This window comes from Sciurus vulgaris (assembly GCF_902686455.1).
Source record: "Sciurus vulgaris genome assembly, chromosome: 15".
In the NCBI taxonomy this organism is placed as follows: domain Eukaryota; kingdom Metazoa; phylum Chordata; class Mammalia; order Rodentia; family Sciuridae; genus Sciurus; species Sciurus vulgaris.
In genome coordinates, this window is record NC_136476.1 from 56959136 (window position 1) to 56980326 (window position 21191).

The 21191-nt window shown below is 47.9% G+C and overlaps 1 protein-coding gene across 1 annotated transcript in view; it reads left to right on the forward strand.

Annotated features, from left to right (window-relative positions):
- Positions 1-20424, forward strand: part of GALNT12 (polypeptide N-acetylgalactosaminyltransferase 12) — a 30377-nt gene extending 9953 nt beyond the window's left edge. Inside the window, exons 2-10 of the mRNA XM_079113320.1 lie at positions 63-232; positions 3691-3880; positions 7009-7194; positions 8064-8181; positions 9388-9564; positions 12351-12482; positions 15938-16051; positions 17854-18000; positions 19756-20424. Coding sequence (XP_078969446.1) covers positions 63-232; positions 3691-3880; positions 7009-7194; positions 8064-8181; positions 9388-9564; positions 12351-12482; positions 15938-16051; positions 17854-18000; positions 19756-19896 — 1375 coding nt within the window. The 3' untranslated portion in view covers positions 19897-20424. The remainder of the gene's footprint in view (positions 1-62; positions 233-3690; positions 3881-7008; positions 7195-8063; positions 8182-9387; positions 9565-12350; positions 12483-15937; positions 16052-17853; positions 18001-19755) is intronic.
- The last annotated feature ends 767 nt before the right edge of the window (positions 20425-21191 follow it).

The window sequence follows — 21191 nt, forward strand, 5'->3', positions numbered from 1 at the left end:
CCATGTCCCCCAAACCAACCTGGGCTGGGTTCTTGATTCCTGAAGTTGAGTTTTACTTGCAGATGCAAAGAGAAGACGTATGATTATGAAAATTTGCCCAGGACATCTGTTGTCATAGCATTTTATAATGAAGCCTGGTCAACACTCCTTCGGACAGTTTACAGCGTCCTCGAGACGTCCCCGGACATTCTGCTGGAAGAAGTTATTCTGGTGGATGACTACAGCGATAGAGGTAAGCCCCCCATGTGGGCTTCTGGAAGGGTCTGGCCTGCTGTGGCTGTGGTTGGGGTGAGAGTGACAAAGGAGGGGTGGATAGGCTTCCTGCATCCCCCTGCGCCTGTTGAAGACCTCGGAGACAGCAGGCCTGGCCTGGAAAGGGCAAGTGCAGAGCAGCTAGAGTGAGCGTGGGGGGTGACATAGGAGGAGAGGTGTAAGGTAGGGCCTTGGAGGTTACCTGATGGCATTGAAACTTAAATGTGAGCCCAGCAGGGAGCCACGGGCGGGTTTTAGGGGGACAGGAAGGTCCAACTCAGATTGGGGAACCTGCTGCATGGAGAATGGCCAATGGTGGGGGCGGGTCCAGGCAACCTGAGAAACTAGGAGCGAGAAACTGGGAGCCGGGAGGGGCTCTGCCAGCCCTGGTGCAGCAACAGCCTTGGCTCGGCAGGGACTCTTGGTGGCTGGCTGAAATGAAAGCAGCCGAGCTTAACCATGGAGAAATGTCAAGGCTTAGCAAAGGTGGAACCCTGGGTTGGTTATGTGAGCCTGTTTCAAACTGAACTATCCTCCCTCCCTGGACCACCCATAAGGGTAGCAGCCCCTGCTTGTTGGGCATGTGCCCCGGCCGGTGCTGTGTCTAGCCTGTCTGACTTCAGAGCTGGCATCTATATGTTCTAATTGGCATGTGTGTCGGGCTGTTATCACAGAGACTCAAAATAACAGTGATTCACACAAGGTGGAAATAGCTCTCTTGCACAACCCAAATCTGGTGCTAGTCTAAGTCCAGGATGGTGTTAGGGCTTGGTGCTTCTGCCCCACGTTCCTGCCTTCTCCTTGACTGCCTGGCCAGCTAGCTCTTCACCTTCTGCTCACTCTGCTCAGCCCCCAGGGTTCGAAGGGGCAGAGGGAACACCCTTCTCTCTCAGTGCACTGCCTGGAATTCCCCCACCTCCCATGGAGCAGAATGTGGTTGCCTGGCCACACCTAGCTGCAAGGGAGGCTGGGAGATGCAGCCTTTATCCTGCTGGTCATGTGCTCAGCTAAAAGTCATGGGGAGAAGCATGAAGAGACAAGCAGCGGTGTCATGCCAGCCAGGCCAGAATTTGATGCTGACTAGAGTCTGGTAGGCACTGAGCTCTGGGTTCAGGGTGGCTGGGTCTGAGGTGAGCTTTGACTTGATCCAGCCATGGCACCTCGAGTGGATCACTTAGCCTCTCTGAGCCTTGTTTTCTCTGCTGTAAGTGGGTTTATCCACACCTATCTCATGGAGCAATGGTGAAGAAAAAATGAGGTCATGTGTTGGACAGAACCTCATGTACCAGCCAGCACACAGTAGGTGCTCATGTAGCAGCCTGCACACAGTCGGTGCTCACCTACATTTCCTTTTGTCTTTTCCTCTGGAATTGTTTTAAATCTACTTGTGTAGACACTGGTGCCAGGTCACATTGCAAGGGCTCGAATCCCTCTCCAGTGCCTAGTGACCATATGACATTGAGCAAGACTTTACCCTGTTTCCATCTTGGCTTCAGCCCCTATAAAAGGGGAATAAATCTACCTCCTAGGATCATTGGAGGACTAAATGAGATAAGGTGGGTGATGTGTTGAGCCAGTGCCTGGCAGATAGCTGTCATTAAGTGACAACTTCTATTTTGATGAAATATAAAAATTGTAAAGTGAAAATAAAAACCCCCACCTTTCACACTAGTATATTAATCGAACAGCAATAGCCGATTATTTATTTTATTTTTAGGGAACTAAATAGCTCCTCACTGCGCATGGTATGGTGTACGCTCCCTCCACCAGCTCTTCTTGTACTCAGGAAGGGCAGCGGGCAGGCTTGGCCTCATCCCCTTGAAGTGACTTTTGGAGCAGGGGAGGGGCCACTGCCCTGAGGAGGGTTAAGCAGCTACCTCCTCCCTGTTTCTGCAGCCTCAGGATGAGCGACTGCAAGGCGCCAGCCCCACCCAGACACAGGGAGACTGGCTCAGGCAGACATGAGCTCAGCGCGTGGTAGGCGCCCACCAAGGGTGCGGGGTGGCTGGGCCTGTGTGCATGCGCCTGCACCTGCTGACTCTGCAGCTAATCACTTTGCTTGCAAATCACTCCCTCCTTCCTGACCATTCAGTTTATTTGCACGTGTATTTGGAATTTAAAAAGAAAATCAACCCATGAATTTTTTTTAAGTGTCAAGGATATTTGGAGAAACATTTTCATAAATTATGAAGCAACCTAGAACATTTGAGTTTTCCCTTTGGTGGATGGTGGAGGACCAGGGGCCAAAGCCCATATGGATGGGGAGGTGCTCTCATGTTACTTTGTCTACATGGTATCCCCCCTGCCTCCACCTGATCCACGGAGGGTTGTGAGTCAGCCTCCAGTCCCAGAGTCCTGTCTGTAGATTCAGGCAATTCAGGTCAGCATTGCCTGGGGGCATGTCCTTTCAACTGCAAATAGGCACGAGCATTTCCTCCTGACAAGTTTTTGATTTTTTTAAAGATGAGAAATTACAGAGAAAGTTCTGAGAGGCAATGTTAAACCAGATTCCCTGGGTTCAAATTATGGTTCCTCAGTTTGATTGCTCTGGGACCTTGGGCAAGTTACGCAGCCACTCTGACTCCAAAGTCCTCCTCTGGAATGGGGATGCTAGTTCTTACCTCATAGGATTGTTAAGGGATCAGTTGAGTTATTGATGACTTACTTAGCACAGCACAGCAGCCCTGTACTGCTAAGCTGTCAAGTGCTCCTCAGAAAAAATTTAGTAAATAATTACTATTTTAATTTAAAAAATCATGTGTACTAGTCACCTTTTAGTCACTATGACAAAATACCTGACACAGGCTACTAATGAAGAAGAGTAGCCTGTAGTTCTGTAGTTCATGGTGCTGGAGGTTCAAGGGCATGGTGCAGGCTTGGACCCAGTTCTTAGCTTCATCACACCATGGCGGATGGCACTGGCAGGAGCTCATACAGAAGCAAGTAACTACACCTCCAACTAGGAGCAGAGAGGCTGGGGTCCCACCAGTCCTCTGAGGGCCTTATCCCAACGACTTAAGAACCACCTCCCAAAGGTCCCACCACCTCCCAACACCACCACCCCAGGGACCTAGCTGTAATCCAGTGCTTCCTTGGGGACACGGTGGTTCGTGTGTGTTTTTACTGTTTAATGCTCACAAGGCAAGCTGCCAGGTTCGTTTGGTGCAGTTTTATTGAGCTGTCCTGGGTACCCTGCCATTCACCCCTTGACAGTGTGGGATTCCACACGCTTGCGTCTTGTTAATGAGCAGCCGGTGGTTCAGAAAGTTCCCGTCCTGACCTCCTGGGCCTTCCGAGCGCTGCCACCCTTGGTTCTGGGTGAGGCGAGGGCATCCCGGATGGCAAGGCAGAGCAGGCTCGGGTTGTTTCGTCTTCTTTTGGAGACAGGGAGGCCCCGAGTGTGTGGCAGTGACCCTGCTGCTCCGCTTGCCTCCCCAGAGCACCTGAAGGAGCGCCTGGCCCAGGAGCTGTCAGGCCTGCCCAGGGTGCGCCTGATCCGCGCCACCAAGAGGGAGGGCCTGGTGCGAGCCAGGTTGCTGGGGGCGTCCGTGGCGAAGGGCGACGTGCTGACCTTCCTGGATTGTCACTGCGAGTGCCACGAGGGGTGGCTGGAGCCACTGCTGCAGAGGTGCGTGAGCTGCGCCCGGGGAGGGGCGTGGCCTGGGTGGACACAGGGACAGGCTCCGCTCAGGGGTCCTCGGGCAAGTCCCTGATAACAGGTGCGCTGTTTCATGGTGAAATACGGGGAAGCCGCTAGCACACCAGCTGGTATGCTGTTTGCTTTTATGATTACTTCCTATCCAGGTTTATTGTGGGTGACCCAGGAAGCATCATCAGACGTCAATTTTTAAACGATCACATTTCTATGACATGTCTATATCATATTTGGACATGGTTTTTTTCAGGCAAGACTCACCCATTGTCCCAGCAAGCCCCATGCCTAGGGCCATTGAAACTCAAAGAGACCCACAAAAATGTTTTCTGACTTCTTTTTGCAGTGCTGGGGATTGAGCCCAAGGTCTCGTGCTTTCTAGGCAAGTGCTCTGTTACAGAGCTGCAACTCCAAGCCTCCACAAAATGGTTTTTATGTTATTTCTTTTAAAATCAGAAGGAAAAACTGAATATTTTAAGTATATAATAATGAGTCTAACCTGGATTATATTTGTCTTTATGCCAATGTAGTAATAAAAGTTACTTTTTTTTTTTTTTCTTTTTTTGAGACAGGGTCTCTCACTAAGTTGTCAAGGCTGACCTCAAAATCATGATCCTCCTGCCTCAGCCTCCTGAGCAACTGGGAGTATAGGCATGTATCACCATGCCTGGGTCTACAACACATACACACACATGTGCATATATATTTTTAAGGAGGAGGGGGCTCATGAAAGCCATCAAGCAGGCCTGTCTCCAAAGCCTTTAGAGCCCCACAACCTCGCTGTCTAATGCTCCTAGCCTCAGGCCCAGTTTCGTCCCCAACCCCCACTGCCCCTGCCTCCAGTCTCTGCAGGTCCTCCTGATTCTGCTTCACAGAAGGCAGGAGCTGGGCTGGACATCCAGGAGTCCCCTGGGAGGCAGGGGAAGGTGTGCTGGGTCTCTGTCTGGTCTCCCTGCGTGGCTCAGGGGAACTTCCTTCCACAGCCTCCAGCCACTGGTTGTCAGTGTCCGTCTGCTAGTGTCTTGCCTCCCTTCCTGGGTGAGACCAACTGCTACTCTGCACTTTCTGCTGTCCTGGCTCCTTGTCCCCTGGGGGTGTCATTGTTGCCTCTTTCTCCTTCTCCCCTCTAGGAGCTTTACTGGTAAGGATTCAGGGCTTCTCAGGTCTATGGTGGAGTCAGACTGCTTAGTGGTATCTGGAACCCAGACCGGTGGGTTCCTCTGCACCCACACCTCACCGTGTGCATGGGAGGCCACCTCCAGGCTGGTCAGGGGTCCAGGTCTGAAGAGGCTACTCTTACTCTTTAGCTAATGTGCTGATGCCACCTAGGACCGCCCTGCAGCCCACCCTCCGCAAGGCCCTGCTCTGCCTCCACCTGTGGGTGAGGGGGTTCTCCACCCTGTCTGTCCACTGGAAACACCCGTGGAACTTCAAACTCCAGCCCTGGGGTTGAGTATTTGGACTGACTCTTAGGAGCAGGACCTGGCTGTGGGATGTTTCCAGGGCTCCCCAGGGACTCTGGTGTGCCACAGAGTCGAGGCACATCGAGCTGTAGGCTGTGTCTTCGGTGACCCCAGCCGGGAGCCATCAGCCTTTCCTTCAGGGGCTCTTGGAAATTTGATAAGGTGTTCTTGATTGTCATGCCCACCAGGCAGCACTTCCAGCATCTTGGGTACCAAGATGCCAAATATCCTGCCTTGTGTGGGGCAGGATGGCTTTGCCCCAGGCGCTGGGTGCATGCCTGTGGGACACACACACTCTGCCCGTGAGTCAGAGTCCTGTGCTCCAGTGCTGGCACACCGGTCTCTGGTAGGACGCCCCATTTGTACAACTCAGCTGCCGTGGTTCCAACTCGCATGACTGCCAGTCTTGAGTTTCTGGCCTTTGCCCGGCCGGGCAGTGTCTTGGAACCTGCCTAGCAGATCCGTTGTGGGCCTGCTCAGCCCTTTCAAACATCCTTGACTGATTGAAGAAGGGGGTGTGGGTGGATACCCCGTCTCCAGCATCCTCAGTGTGGTGACCTCAAGTTCTGACCCCTCTACTTACCCACCTTCCTGAACTGTTAAACTCCCCTAAAATTGAAAGCTTAACATGTGGTACTTAAAATCGCCCCCTGGGCTTTCTGCTGTTAGGCCAGGGCCCTTACAGCTCAAGGCTGGTTGGTCTCTGTTTCATTATTCCATATGGTGGGTCTCCCGGGACTTTTAGGTCTTAAATTTGAGAAAACAGCCCCAAACGTGTAACCCAAAGAAATCTCGTCTTCACACGTGGTCCTGTCTCAGTTGATCTTTGCTCATGAGGCATCAGATGCAAAGAAACAAAAGCGTGAGGGCCTGCTGAGGGTGGTGTGTGATGGTGTCTCTGGAGACAGTGTGACCCACACAGAGCCTGAAACACACAGGCTGAGAGCCGCAACAGGAGATTACAGCATGTTTTACTGTACATAATATTTCACAATAACAAATAGTAAAAGAAAAGAATAGCAGTAGTCCCAGGTTCTTGGTCAGGCATCTTCCCTCTGGGAATCCTCACTTTAGCCCTGTGTTCTCATTCCAGTGCTACCACTGTGGTAGCAGGCTCTGAGAGGTTAGGTAACTTGGCTAATGTCACACCTCAAATAAAGAGCAGGATGAGAATTTATAATCTAATTGCAAAGCTGACTCTTCAGTCCAGGTGCATCTCTTTTCTCAGGGAGATCATAATTTCTTGATGTTAAGATGTTTCTTTGTGATTATACCCCTCGCACTCCTGAGACATGGAAAATCTGCTTTCTGTTTTAACATACTCTTTGATTTTTACACGTCTTGATTTTCATCAGAGGGATTCAAGTTTAGCCAGAATGTTCATAGATTGAATCGGGGAATTATTAAGGGGATGGGATTTTTCCTATTAAAGTCTCCTCCTTGACTCTTCAGTGTCCCCCATGGTGATCACCTTCCAGGACTCCGACATGGCTGCAGGCCCCTGAACAAGGGAAGCAGGCCTCTCACACAGGTGTTCCTCCTTCCTATGAGAAAGGTGATGAGAGTTCATTCTGGAACTTGATAATCATCCTTGGGCCACCTGTCTGCAGAGGAGACATGGGCTGTCCTGGGTGTTTGCAGGATCCACGAAAAGGAATCTGCAGTGGTATGCCCTGTGATCGATGTGATCGACTGGAACACCTTCGAGTACCTGGGCAACCCGGGGGAGCCCCAGATTGGTGGTTTCGACTGGCGGCTGGTGTTTACGTGGCACGTGGTTCCTGAGAGGGAGAGGATGCAGATGCGGTCCCCGATTGATGTCATCAGGTCAGGGTTCTGGGGGACTCTGTTTTTGGAGCATCCCTAATTGCCTGTGGCTAACGTGTCAGTGAAGGTCCTAGGTAGGAGGGGCTAGCTGTTGGCTTCCTTCCCTCCCCCCCCCCCCATTTATTTCCAGGGCATTTGTTTATTTTTATTAAATATCTTTGCCTTACAAATAGATTTTAAATTTGTATATTTTGATTAATTAATTTTTAAATTGGAGATAAAATATGTGCAACTTAAAATTGCTGTTTTTTTTTTTTTGAATTGGGGTCCAATCCAGGGCCTCACACTTGCTAAGCAAGCACTTGTTCCTTGGCCCTTGTTTTCTGTGATTCTGAGAGGTCAAGAGGGCTGGGAGTGTGGCTCAGTGGTTGAGCACAACCTAACTCGTGCAAAGCCCTGGGTTTGATCTGCAGTACTAGATGCGGTGCATGCATATATCAGTCAGTCAATGTCAATCAAAGTGCAAGGGTTTCTCCCATGATTGGGCCTGCTCATGCTGGAGTGCCATTCCATTCCTCTTCTTGGCCAGCCTTCCTTTGTCCCAAAGCCCTTATCTCCTCCAGGAAACCCAGCCCTGTCCTCCCTACCTCCTGCCTTCTTCTGTGTCCTCACACAGCCCTAGCTGACCTTAGCTAAAACATGTGTCACACCCTGGGGACTTGCTTGTTGGGAAGTCCATGAGCTTCCTCCAGACAGGGCCCGTGGGGTCTGTGCCTTCAGGCCCAGCTTGGTGCTGGGCGGAGAGTGTGAGCTCAGGGTATGCTTTGAGATGGATGAATGGATGAAGGGGCTCTTGGCGGGAAGCTAGTCAACCAGCTGTAATGGTTTCCTGCTGCTTCTGTTGAAATATGGCTACCACTCTTTTCTAGGTCTCCAACAATGGCCGGTGGTCTGTTTGCTGTGAGTAAGAAATATTTTGAATATCTGGGGTCTTATGATACAGGAATGGAAGTCTGGGGAGGAGAAAACCTCGAATTTTCTTTTAGGGTAAGTATTCCAGTCTTCTCTTTGGACTTATTCTTAATCTGGTCTCCCCTGCCAACCCCCACCCTGGGATTTGTTATGTGCGCCTGAGGGACTTCTCCATGTTGGCAGTTTATCAGTGATCCTTCTTTTGTAATTTTCAGAAATATAATTTTAAAGACATGGGGCTGGGAAGGGCCTTATAAGTCACCTAGTTCTTCTCCCACCTTCTGTAGAGAGAGAGGGAGGAGACTTGTTCAAGGTCCCTTAGAGTTAGTGGCAGAGACTAGACTAACACTCAGATCCCTGCCTCTGGGAGCCTTTATTTAGTAACTAGGAAGCAGTCTTGATTATCACCATGGATATCACATATGGACACTGGAAGAATGTCTGGAAATATTCAGAAGGCAGATGGACAGGCAGTCTGTGGACAGTTAGACTTGATAGGTGTCAGGTGGGGCCAGGATCAACTTCCTGTTATGAGCCCACCTGCTGATTCTGCAGAACCTGGTCCATATTAGTCCCTTTGAAAAGTCCTGAGCATATCAGTGACTTTTCCAGTTAATGTAATCCTACATTTTTAAGTGTCAACATTTAGATTTTCGATAATAGCGTATCTGGTGTCCTGCTCTCATAAGAAGAGTTAATAAAGATGAATTTGGCCCATGGCTAAGGACTCACACTCTCCATTATAGATGTCAGATGCTGTTCTCGTTTCTGCCATCCTTGGGGAAATGAGTTGCTTGTGACCCCAGATGACTCTGCTGTTGGAGTTTGGGATGTGCTCTTAATAGTCTTTCTGCCTTTTCCCCAGGTTCCAGGCTTCTCTGCCTGCTTCTAGAAGCTCTTCCTCTATCTCTTCCAAACCTCTCTTCTTCCTCGCTGCTTTCCTATCTTCTGTGGCTAGGCAATCAGGTAACCAAGCTTGTTTCACATAACGAGTGAGTGGGTTGCCGGTGACGTCCCTGGGGACCCTTCTGCACATCTAGTGCCTGGCTGTTAGTGCATGGACTTTGGGGTCTTGGTTGCAATGTGTTATCCTTGGGGCAGATTTTGTGCTCTTTATTTGCATTCTGTGCTAATGAGCATGCTGGATAGGCGGCCTCCTGCCTTGTGGAGGCCGAGTCTCTTGGCAGTGTCCATCAAGACTTCTCTGTGCTCAGTAGACATTGCGAACAGGCGGCTCTTTCCTTGCTCACTGCTCCGGTGTCTCCTCTGCTCTGTGTGCAGATCTGGCAGTGTGGCGGGACTCTGGAAACACACCCATGCTCCCACGTGGGCCACGTTTTCCCCAAGCAAGCTCCCTACTCCCGCAACAAGGCACTGGCCAACAGCGTCCGGGCAGCTGAAGTGTGGATGGATGAATATAAAGAGATCTACTACCACCGCAACCCCCGCGCACGCCTGGTGAGTCCTCACCACCGCACTCTACCTGGCCTCCGCTGGACAAAGCAGCTAATAATTGATCTGGCTCCAGAATAGGGGACAGGATGGGCCCGGATGATACAAGTGAGGGGAAACTTTATTCCTCCATATATAGTAACCCCATACAGTCAGTTCTCACTCACAGTAGCCAAGCTCCGAAAAGCCACTGCAAACACTGGATTAGTGAACTCCTGGGGCGCATAGGAGTTGGGTTCCTGCAAAGCCAGGTCACGGTGGTTTTATCAACTGCTAGGTAAGGAACCTTATTTCATGTGCATTTCTGTTTGAAGACATCCTTTTCTACATACGCTGTTGATTGACTACCATTGCGCTCAGGGCCAAGTACAGTGTAACTCATGCCTGAACCAAGCGCATGCCTGAGTGAAGCTCGCCTGACAGGTATTTTCTCCCTAAGGCACACCTCAAACTTTTTGCACATAGGAACTGTAGATAGTACCTTGGCATTATGATCAGGGCCGGTTGAGAATGGTGGATGATGCCACCAACACAAGGCTCAGAAAAAATGAAAATATGAAGCCCAACATAGAAAGTATGCTTACTTATATATGGCAGCTGGAACGATAAGGCTGGGCACTGCCTTGCTCCACCTGCTTGGGAACGTGAGTGGGGGCAACTTAAACTTTTTTATCCTTGAACCTCTGTGAAAATGCAAAAAAAAAAAAAAAAAAAAAACCCACAAGTTTTGGCGTTTATGAATGAACTTTAGCAAGTAGGTGGATTTACATATACAGAACCAGTATCGAATACCAGTGTCGTGACCATGCCCATGTAGCCAGTCTGGGGTACGTAGTGTCACATGCTGGGTCAGGTACCCATGTTACCCCTTTCCTCTTTGTATCCCGTATGGTTGAATGCACGCCCAGGGTATGTGCAAAGGCATGGTGTTTTTATCTGAGAGCCTTGCCCAGGGGCAGGCCCACCTCCTTAGCTAGAGTTCTCTCGTCTCCTGCTCCAGGCTTCTTCGGAGCCTCTTTGAATTGTCCAAGAACCCGGAGGCTTATTCTCCTGCTTCCATCTTCCAGACAGACTTGGAGGGTGGCCAGCTCACTCCTGCCTCCCTTCCTCCTGGATGTCATGGCTGTGGAAGACAGGGCCTTTCGCCTGACAGCGCTGGTCTACCTCCCATCCAAGGCCTTGCTGAATTCTCTCTGCCCAGTGACAGAGATGTCCCCATGGTGTGCTAAGGTTTCAGCTCTGTTGGTTTTCTCCTCGTGAATGCCAGCCACACACTGCTGAGATGAGCCCATGACCCCACACTGAGGCCCTGTGAGAACTTGGGTATCAGCCAGGCTGTTCCTTCTTAGGCGAGGGATCTCAGGGGCTAGTAGTCTGCCTCAGACAGCACCCTCTTCTGCCCTTGCTCCCGAGACCTGTGGATGGGAAATCTGCCCTTCTGTACCACAAGGTCTTGGGCTTCAGACACAATGGCCTCCACCATCTCTGCACTGTCTGTCAGAGACCAGCTTTGCATGCCCCAGGCCAGGGTACTGTGTGTCCCATGTTTGCATAACTGAAGGCCACTTGGCTACACAAGAAGGTCTTGCTTTAAGACGTGATGAAAATCTCTTCTGAGTCGCCACAGTAGCCCTGCAGGGTAGCAGTTACATAGATGAGCAAACTGAAGCTCTGGTGGGGAGGCTTACCGAGCCTGCCCAAGGCCTCATGGCTGATGGGGGAGCACGGGGCATAAGGCCTGGCTGCTCTAGCACCTCTTGCCCTGCTCTGCAGAGTCTGGGGCCTCTCAGCCTGGCCTCCCACTGGGCCCTCTCCACCTTGGGGTTCCCTGGTTTTCAGTCTCCACTTCCTCTTTCTTGCCTTGTGCTTCAGAGTAAAATATCTGCTCCTCACTTCACCAGGTCTGGAACCCACAGTTCCCGTTCCTGATGTTTCCTGGAGAATCTGCACCTTTAGACTGAATGGCCAGTGAGCTGAGAGCTAAAATGTATTTTCGGTTCAAGGTCGGGGAGGAGGGTAGTGTGACTCTCATCAAAGAAGAACTTCTGCGAAGGAGTGGAAACCAGAATTTTTTTTTTTTTTCAAACATTTACTTTTTATTGCCACTTTGTTAAATATTCCACTTGCCAATTTTTAGTAGTTTAACACGATACTGCAGGGACAGTCTCAGCCCTCAGCTATGTTCTTTTGGCTGAACGTTTACCACATTAAATACAGGCTTGCTTTATGTAATTATCTAATTAAAGCTTTTTTTACTGCAGCATTTTATCCTAGCCACAGTGCATATATATTTATACTTGAATATATTGAGCATGTAGATTTTCACTCATGATGGCGTCTGGGATGCATACCTGTGTTTGAAAGTGAGTGTTCAGGGATTAATAGTAGATCCAAATGCCACAGCCTATGTCATGGTGAGATTGGTGTTCCTCTGGTCGGGTCTGAGGAGGACTCTGTGGTTACAGGCTCTGTGCTGGTGCACAGGACTGTGGATGCCACCGTGGCCCCAGGGTTTGGTTCCTGGGCTCCATCAGCAGGAGCACTGTCTCCTACCCTCATGCACCAGCTTGCCCTTCCCTGTAGCTGGAGCACCTGGGGATGGAGTTTTCTGCGTGAACAGACTCTCATACGATGTGCCACCTCAAGGATGGCAGCTCCTTTTGTCTTCTTCCCGGTGCCCAGCATGCAGTAGGTGCCAGTAAAAGTGGTAGTGGTAGGTGAGCACCCATGAAGAGGGACTTTGATAGGAACCTACAGGACCCGCGGGGACTCACCCCTGTGTTGTCTTCCAGGAACCCTTCGGTGATGTGACAGAGAGGAAGCAGCTCCGGGCCAAGCTCCAGTGCAAGGACTTCAGGTGGTTTTTGGAAACCGTGTATCCAGAACTGCACGTGCCTGAGGACAGGCCTGGCTTCTTTGGGATGGTGAGCAATGCGGCTGTGGTGGGTGTGGAGTTCCCTGGGTCCCTTTGTGGGGACCACGCCCCTCCCACCTTCTCATCCATAGTCCTTTGCTCACCCCGGGGGTGTCCGGACCTTGGGTCCAAAATGTCAGAGCTGGAAGTCTCCTGGAAATTGGCAAGCATGAGTCTGCCATGTTATAGATGAGGAAACTGAGGCTTGCTTGGGTGTTTCCACGTCCTAATTTTTACTGATACCTTATCCCATTACTTCTGGTCTCCATTCCTAACTTACGAGTCCACAGAGGCAACGGTGGGGGGAAGAAAGTCACTGCTAGTCTTTCGGAAAACCTAAAAGAAATGTTTCTGTTGTGAGGCCGGCTGAGATGCCAGTGTCTTTGGCTTTTGCAAGGAATCGCCCCCTCTCAGTGAGGTTGCCGCTGCTGATGTTTTACCAGAAGTGCTGGCATTGTTCTGGAGGTCCTGGATAAATGACAAAGCAAGACATCACTTTTAAATTCTGTTTTCATTAGGACAATGTTCAGAGTACAGAAAGGCAGAGAGAATGGCATAATGAACGAGTCCTGATTCTAGAGTATTCAAGATCCTGCCTCTCTGCCTCTGCCCTGTTCACCCTCCACACTTTGCTCTCTTGTAAGCAAACCCTGGGCATCGTGTCTTGTCGCTGCTGTGCACTTCTGCATACAGCTTCATGAAATTTGGACCTTGTCTTAGAAAACCGCAGACTTCACCACACCTAATGAAGAAAACACTGATTTCTTGATGTCGTTGACTCTCTGTCTCTAATCCATATTCCCCTGATTTTTTCGAATTCCTCCGCAGGTGGTTGGCTAATCCCAACGGGAAACCAAGCAAACCTCACACGTGTTTGCCCATCACGTCTTGTTTCCAAGGTCTCTTTTAATTTAGGTCCCCTTCCCTTTTTCTTCTTCTGCTGTTAATACTTTTAAGTTGTTGAAAAACACAGGATGGGTTGTGTGCGCAGCGTCTCACTCAGAATGACTCTTGGTTTCTCCGTGCTGTCTGGAAGTTGCTCCTCTCTTCCCACATTTTCTTTCTTTCTTTAAAAACTTTTTTTTTTTTTTAGTTGGATGGACATAAAACCTTTACTTAGTTACTTATTTATTTATGTATTTAATGTGCCGCTGAGGATCGAACCCAGTGCCTCACACATCCAAGGCAAGAGCTCTACTGCTGAGCTACAGCCCCAGTCCCCTTACCATGGGAGTGAGGTCTAAAGGTTTGACTGGAGTCAGGGAGGAGAACCCCGGTGGACGTGTTCACATAGTGCCACATCAGGAGCACAGAAGGGCTGGCCATCTTGCTTTTAGTGATAGGGTGCTCCCGTGGGTTGATGGGTAACCATGGCCTGGATGATCTTGAGAGAATTGCTGTCAGCTCTGCGTATTGGTTTGGTAGCCATCGCTAGCCATTGCCTGGATCTGTTATTTCAAATGCAATTGCTAAATGATGATTTTTCTCATTCTTTAATTTCTTCTGCACTTATTAGCTGTAATTTTTCTGTAAAAAATAAAAAAGAACATTCCCCTATTAACCAAGATGTTGATATCCATATAATTTAGGTTTTCATACAGAAGAGGCCTGATAAATTCTTATGCCTTTCTCTTGATTTCCCTAGTTTCCTACAGTTGTGTCCAGTGGGGGTTTTTTGTTCGTTGGCTCATCTTTTCTTTGGCTCTTTCTTTTCTAGAGTATCAGTGTAAACTAGTGGGCTATAATAAGTGCTTGTGGGAATGGGTTCATGGTCTCACCCTTCTGCCTTCTACCATGTAAGGACACGTGAGGAGGTCCTCATCAGATGTCGGTGCCTTGATCTTGGCCTTCCTAGTCCCCAGAACTGTGGGGAAATAACTTTCTGTTTTTTATAAGTTACCTGGTCTATGGTATTCTGTTATAGCAGCACAAAGATACCATGTGTGCATGGCCAATGTATTTCAATTGATTCAGTCTTTTTTTTTTCAATATTTAAATTGTTCTATCTTTGGTTAATGGAAACCTTTTGATTTTGGTTTCTGTGACCTTTGACCCCATTACATTGGCTTTGATTGCTTGCTTAATTCTGGCCAAGTTATCCCATGTTCACCTTAAATATTTCCTTCCCTTCCCCCCAGAAGCCCTGTCCTTTTGGCAAGGAACAGCAATCCAAGTCCACGCGGAGCCTGATGGGGCCGATCACTCCATGTGATCCCACAGAAATGTAATGTGAGCCATATAAGTCATTTTAAAAATGTTAGCAACCTTATTAAGTGAAGAAGCAAGCAAAGTTAATAACATAGTTAACCCAGCATATCAAAAATTTCAACATTCCAATTTCAACATATAGTTGATATAAAAATTAAGAAAAATTAATTTTTTATTCTTTTTAAAATAGTAAGTCTTAAAATATGGCATGTATTTTATACATAGATCTCATCTCAGTTTGGATTCTGCACGTTCCAGTGACCAGTGCACTCCACATAGGAGGTAGTACCATGCAGCCCAGACACCTCTGAAGTTTTCAGTGGCTCAGAAAGGACATACATATTTTTGAGAAAAAAAAATCATGAGCTTATATTAACATCTTAAATTCAAATCTAGTAAGATTTTGCTTCTTTGATGTAATACATTTCTTTCTTTTTTCTTACACTGAAAATCTTGGTTTATGATAACATTAACATACTTACTTGCCAGGCAAGATGGCACACACCTGTAATCCCAGCTACTCATGAGGCTGAGGCAGGAGGATCTCAAGTTCAAGGCCAGCCTGGGAGACTTACTGAGATCCTGTCTCAAAATAAAAAATAAAAAGGGCTGGGGATATAGCTTAGCAGTAGAGCACCCCTGGGTTGAATCCCCAGTATCCCTACCGGGGGGGGGAAAAAAAAAAGCAAAAAACCAAAAAAAAACTCAGAAAAACCTAACTTGCTTTATCCCAAAATAAATAGTTTTCAAACAATAATACAGTATTACAATGCCAGGGTTATACTGAAAGAAGTTTAAAATTTCCATGCAGTTCTGCTTGCTTATTGAATATATTTCACTGAGGAAACATTATCAAACATACTATGCTCTGAAGACATTTTTAAAAGTCCTTTTCTCTGTATCACCAGCTTGATTTAGTTTGCTTAGTTAATCTCAGTTCAAGGCTATAACCCAGATATATTTGGAGCAGTACAGCAATAAAGCTGCTATTCTGAAAGAAAGAGGAGCTTTGGGTCTGGAAAGGTCAATCTCTCGATCTTCAGATTGATCATCCTAAAATGGGGTAAAGATTGCTTGGACCGTTGAGAATGGAAAGACACCGTCAAGCTGGACTGCTCTACAGGAGAAAGCTTTCTCCCTGGAGCCAGATCTGAGGCAGACTCTCCTCTTGTTTTGTTTGCCCTCCTTGGAGCCTGATGTGGGATCTCTTGATGTGTCCCCATCTAGACCAAAATGCCATCTTTTCGTTTGGTTTAGCTCCAGAACAAAGGATTAAAAGACTACTGCTTCGACTATAACCCTCCGGATGAGAACCAAGTCATAGGGCACCAGGTCATTCTCTACGTCTGTCACGGCCTGGGCCAGAACCAGGTAGGTGTGGGCCTTGAAAGAGGAACGTGGGGCAAAGCTGTGTACTTTAAAAAAGTGTCAAATATCTGATTTGGGGCTTGGGGTTGTAGTTCATGTGCTAGCATGTGCGAGGCCCTGGGTTCCATCCCTAGCACTTCAATTTTTTAAAAAATTTTTTTGATTTTTTTTTTTTTTTCATTATAGAAGTAAGAAATGCTCATTACAGAACACGGGAAATTTAAAAAGTAGAAGCAGGGAGTGAATGGGGAGCCTCAGAGAGACTACCACTACAGTTAAGATCTTCCCGTCTTTGTTTATACATGAGTTTTATAGTGTGTCTTTTAAATGGTTGTTATCATAATGCCTACGTATTTTATTTTAACTTTATCATACTTATGTTATTAGGTGTTCTTTGAGAACATCATTCCCAAAGATATTTAATTGTGTGCCTGTTTTGCTGTTTAGATAACTGGTTGTCTCCCTATTTTTGTAATTATAAACAACTCTTCCACTAACATCTTCACTTAGAAAGAAGGAAGGGAAAAAAAAAAACCAGATTTGCATTTTGGATGATTTCCTTAGAATTAATTCTTAAATGGAATTATAGGTTTTCATAAACAGTGCTGTTCTTCAAAATGGTGTTTAGGGAACTTGTCTTAGCTGGGAGCCCAGGCGGATCTTTTTGCCAGTCTGGGGATTCAAACTGTGGTCCTCACGCATGCTAGGCGAGCGCTCTCCAAGAGGAGCTATCTCTGGAGCTCCCAGGTGGATCTTTTTGGATTCATCAGACTGAGAAGGGGAGATAGTCTTAGAGGGTCTGAGGACCAGAACAGGAATCTCTGCCCAGGAAGGCAGGTGGACCCAGCAGAGAGTGCAGGGCTAGGAGGTGGGTTGGCTGTGGACCACCAAAGCTTTACTGAGCTAAGGCGTATCAGGCACTTGGAGATGACGGGAGGGGGAGGTTCGGCAGTTTTCTTCCAATGCAGATTCACCCCGATTCCACTGGATTGCTAATCTCCTTATGGTCAGCAGTAAAATGGTCATCTGGACCACTGCTACCTCTAATTGTTGAGGCTTTCCTCACTTCTTAGAACAGTGTTCCTCAAAGCTGATGGTAGCTGACCTGTCCTGTCAGCTTCCCTGGGAGCTTAGAGCTGCAGATTCTCAGACCCATCCACCCCACCAAATCCCAGCCTCCCGCTCTGCAGCTCCCAGGGAGGGAGACATGTCTGAGAAGCTTTGCTCCACAGGCCTTAGGACAGACACCTGTGTCAGTGGTGGGGGGACAGATGGGTGTCATGTAAAAAATGCTGCTCCTTTAGCCCAGATAGAAGGGGCTTTATCCCCCTCTGGGGTGGGGCCAGGATCCAGTATTTTCCCAAGGGCTGTAGATAGTTCTGGGCACATGGATAGGCCAAGTCTTCCCAAGTCTTGTGGTCCTGCTGCCTGCCCTGCATGGTACTTTCTAGTTTCCAGGTCCCTTAATATCATTTTATTGGATGGGGGGATAGACTGAGGGAAGGGAGAGGGAGCGGCTGGTCCAGGTCACAGACAGTGCCCCCAGGTGTAGCGTTTTCTTTCCTGCCCAGCACCAGCCTGTTCTCACCATCCAGCAAGTGAAACAGGCACCAGTAGGGGCCACTCCATTGGTACCTGTCACACACTGCAGTAGAGGTCAGCTGAGCTGCAGGAGGGGCTGGAGTCTGATCAGTGTGGTGAGGGAGAGTGCTTGACACCAGCCACACAGCTGCGTGGGCTCCAGGTCAGTGGGCTCCCCTCCGCCCATCAGCAGGTAGCTGACGTGTTGCTTGCTCTGCTTTTAGTTTTTCGAGTACACATCCCAGAAGGAGATACGCTATAACACCCACCAGCCAGAGGCCTGCATTGCAGTAGAGGCGGGAGCCGATGTCCTCATCATGCAACTCTGCGAGGACCGCGTCCCCGAGGACCAGAAGTTTCTCCTTCGGGAGGTCAGTGAGCACTCAGCCCTTCCCTGCCCTCAGTCTGGGTCTGTCGGGGGAGCGTGGAAGTTGGAGCTCTCCCTGGTGGAGTCCTGGGGTCTCAGGTCAACCTACTCTGGCAGAGCAGGAACTGCCCTGTGAACCCGAGGAGGTGGCTGTGGTGTAAGTGTCCACAGCATCCCGGGTCAGGAGCATGTCCTTCTCCCCTTCTGTCCTTCCCCGCTTCTGTCCTTCCCATTACCCTGAGATACAGGGTCCATGTAGGAGGAAGTGAAGCTCTAGCCAGCGTTATCTGGAGATGGAATGGGTGAGGAGCTGAGGTTAGATCCGGGTACTCGACACCGCATTTCTCTAAGCCTCCTCTTTCCCAGCTCTAAAATGGGCACAGTAATTACTGTCTTGTTTTACTCTGAGGATTTAGTGTGTACCCAGAAATGTTGGGTCTTTGGAAACAGTGAAGCTCTATAGAGGCGAGTTGTTACTTGTGGTATTACAACCAGGAAAGATACTCTGGGATGCAGTTGGCTCTCCAAACACTCCTTGCTGATTCAGAACGGGGTTATTTCAGGCCCAGAAGGCACTAGTCCTGACGCACTGCAGCAGGACTTTAAAAAGCACTTGGAGAAATACGTCCAAAGAAAATAATTTGATAGAAAAGATTAGGTATCTTTTATCTCCCTGGGAAACTTTCATTCCCAGCCTGGCCTCAGAGAAGGCAAGATTCTTCTATACTGTTTATAAATGGGTTAATCCGAAGTATGACGAAAAGTTAGAATATATTTTCCTATTGAAAAAAAAGTTATAATTGGCAATGGAATTTGCAATTTCTGCCCAGAAATGTCAAGCGCTGTAGGGCTATTTGCTATAAGAAAATAGGAAGAAATACTTGAGGCTGCCCCCCAAAGCCTGTTCTTTAATGCCCTTCCCCATGCTTTCCTTCCAACCATAAGCTGAGCTATGTCCCCAAGGAGGAGTAATGTGAACTCGAAGCAATAAAATTGGTTTGACGTATCATTAAAAATTTTATCTTAAATCTCAGTGACCATTTAAGGAGAAGTAAGTTTAGAAGGGTGAGCAGGGAAGACTTTATTTAATTATTTACTTTTAAGTGACTCTGAAAGCAACTATGAGCGCCTCGAAGAGTGTTCCAGGTTAACAGCATCAGAAGCCTATTGCATCTGATTTTGTTTCCTGGCCTTCTCTCCCCTGCAGCTGGCAGGTTGCTTGGCCTACCTGTTTGCTGCTTGGCCATGATTAAGTTCACCACACCTGGGGCCTTGGTAACAGGTGAGGAACTAGGCCATATGGCCAGGGAACTTGCCTGCTCACCCTACTGGGCTGTGGCCAAGTATCCTGACTGTGTTTAAGTATATAAGAGGAAGAGATCACCAGGGATGGAACTGATTGACCTAAGAGAAGTGAAAGAGATAAAGGATCTTTGTGGTTTCCCTTCAGCAAGCAAAACGGAATAGGGATGAAATGTAGGGTCTGACAGATCCTGTGAGCAGCCAGCAGGTGGCGCCATCGGCCCCACGCAGGGCAGGCACCTATAGTCTGCGCTTGCCTCCTGTAGTTCTGCCCACAGGGGGCAGTCCTGAGTTGCCATCACCCTGCAATTCATATTTACAGTTGACCCTGCAATAAATATTTTTGAAATAATGAAAAAAATCACACCCTGAACTCTTCAGAACTTGTTTTAAGAGAAAAGAGGCTTTTCCGAGGGGTCACTTGTATTGAACAGTCAATGTCTGTTATCATTTGTAGGATGGTTCTTTATTTCACGAACAATCCAAGAAATGTGTCCAGGCTGTGAAGGAGGAGTTCAGCGACAGTTCCATGCCACTCTTACGAGACTGCACCAACTCGGATGATCAGAAATGGTTCTTCAAGGAGCGTATGTCATGAAGCGTCACTGTGCCGAGGAGTCGATTAAGGGCCTCTGGACTCTGTGCCCAACAGACTTGTCAGTGAAGTGACATAGCCCACCAAAGACTCGGCTGCTCTGCTTTTTTAAGGAAATAACTTCACTATTTGTGAACATGTTGGATTTAGTAAGAAATGTGAATAAACTTTGTACTGATTTTGAAAACTTAAAATGTTTTCCCAAATACCCTATTTTCCAAGGGTAATCATAAGAGGTTGTTTGGTATTTGGAAAATTAAAACCTTATAATATTTTTCTATCCAGATGTATATTCTATAGTTGTACTTTTTATTCTCATTAGCAAAAAAAAAAAAAAAGATAAATATTTTATTTTGGTACTCACAGGGTTTCCCAGGTATGAAGATATTTGTCATGTATTTCGCACAAACTGGTACGACCTCAAATGTTGGGTTAGTATTTTCTCAGTGTGGACACAAGAACCTTGTTATATTGATTCCTTCAGTTCTGGAGATGGTCTTGATTTATTTAATAAAGAATGTTTTGGGGTTATGTGTTGCTACACCATCAAAACTCTTGTCACGTTCATTTTGGCCAGAGGGGACTAACCAAAGCTGAAATCTCAAACAATTTGATTTACCAAGATAAATATAAACCTGAAAGAGGACTTCCAACAGTGCCTAGCAGGGGGATGGCTGGTTGCTTTTCGTAATGACCAGTCTGACTTTAAAACGTGTTTATGTCATTAAAAATTTTCATCACACCTGTGGGTCCATATGAAATTCACTCCTCAAGCGTGCACATTAATGATATCTGATCATTTATGTCAGCGTCAGACTTTGGGCTGCAGCAGACTGCAGCTTTCCTCTGTGATTCTGGTTTCGGAATGACCCCAGGTCAGCCTCATCACCTTGGTAGAGTCGATGTGAATGATTGAAAAAAGGACCCATCAGTGTGAATGGGGACCGCTTTGTTTTTATGCCAGTCGGATGTGAATGAGCGCAGATGGGGTCTTCGTTGATTGAAGAGCATCGCCCTGTGTCTCAGTCTCCTTTTCAGGAACGTTCTCCTTGATGAGAGATCCTGGCAGGGATCAGGTTAGTAGTTACCCAGAAAGAACTGATCGGCCTGGCTGGGATCCACCTGGCACATCTTAACTAGGCGGGACTTTATCCATACAGTGGAGATCATGAGGTTGGGATTGGGGTGGTCGTGAGGATTTAAATAACAGTGAACAGGTGAGGGCTTAGGCTAGTCCCTGGCACACAGCATAGGACATTAGGAAATGTGTTTTGTTCATGTGGGTCAGTTCCGGACTT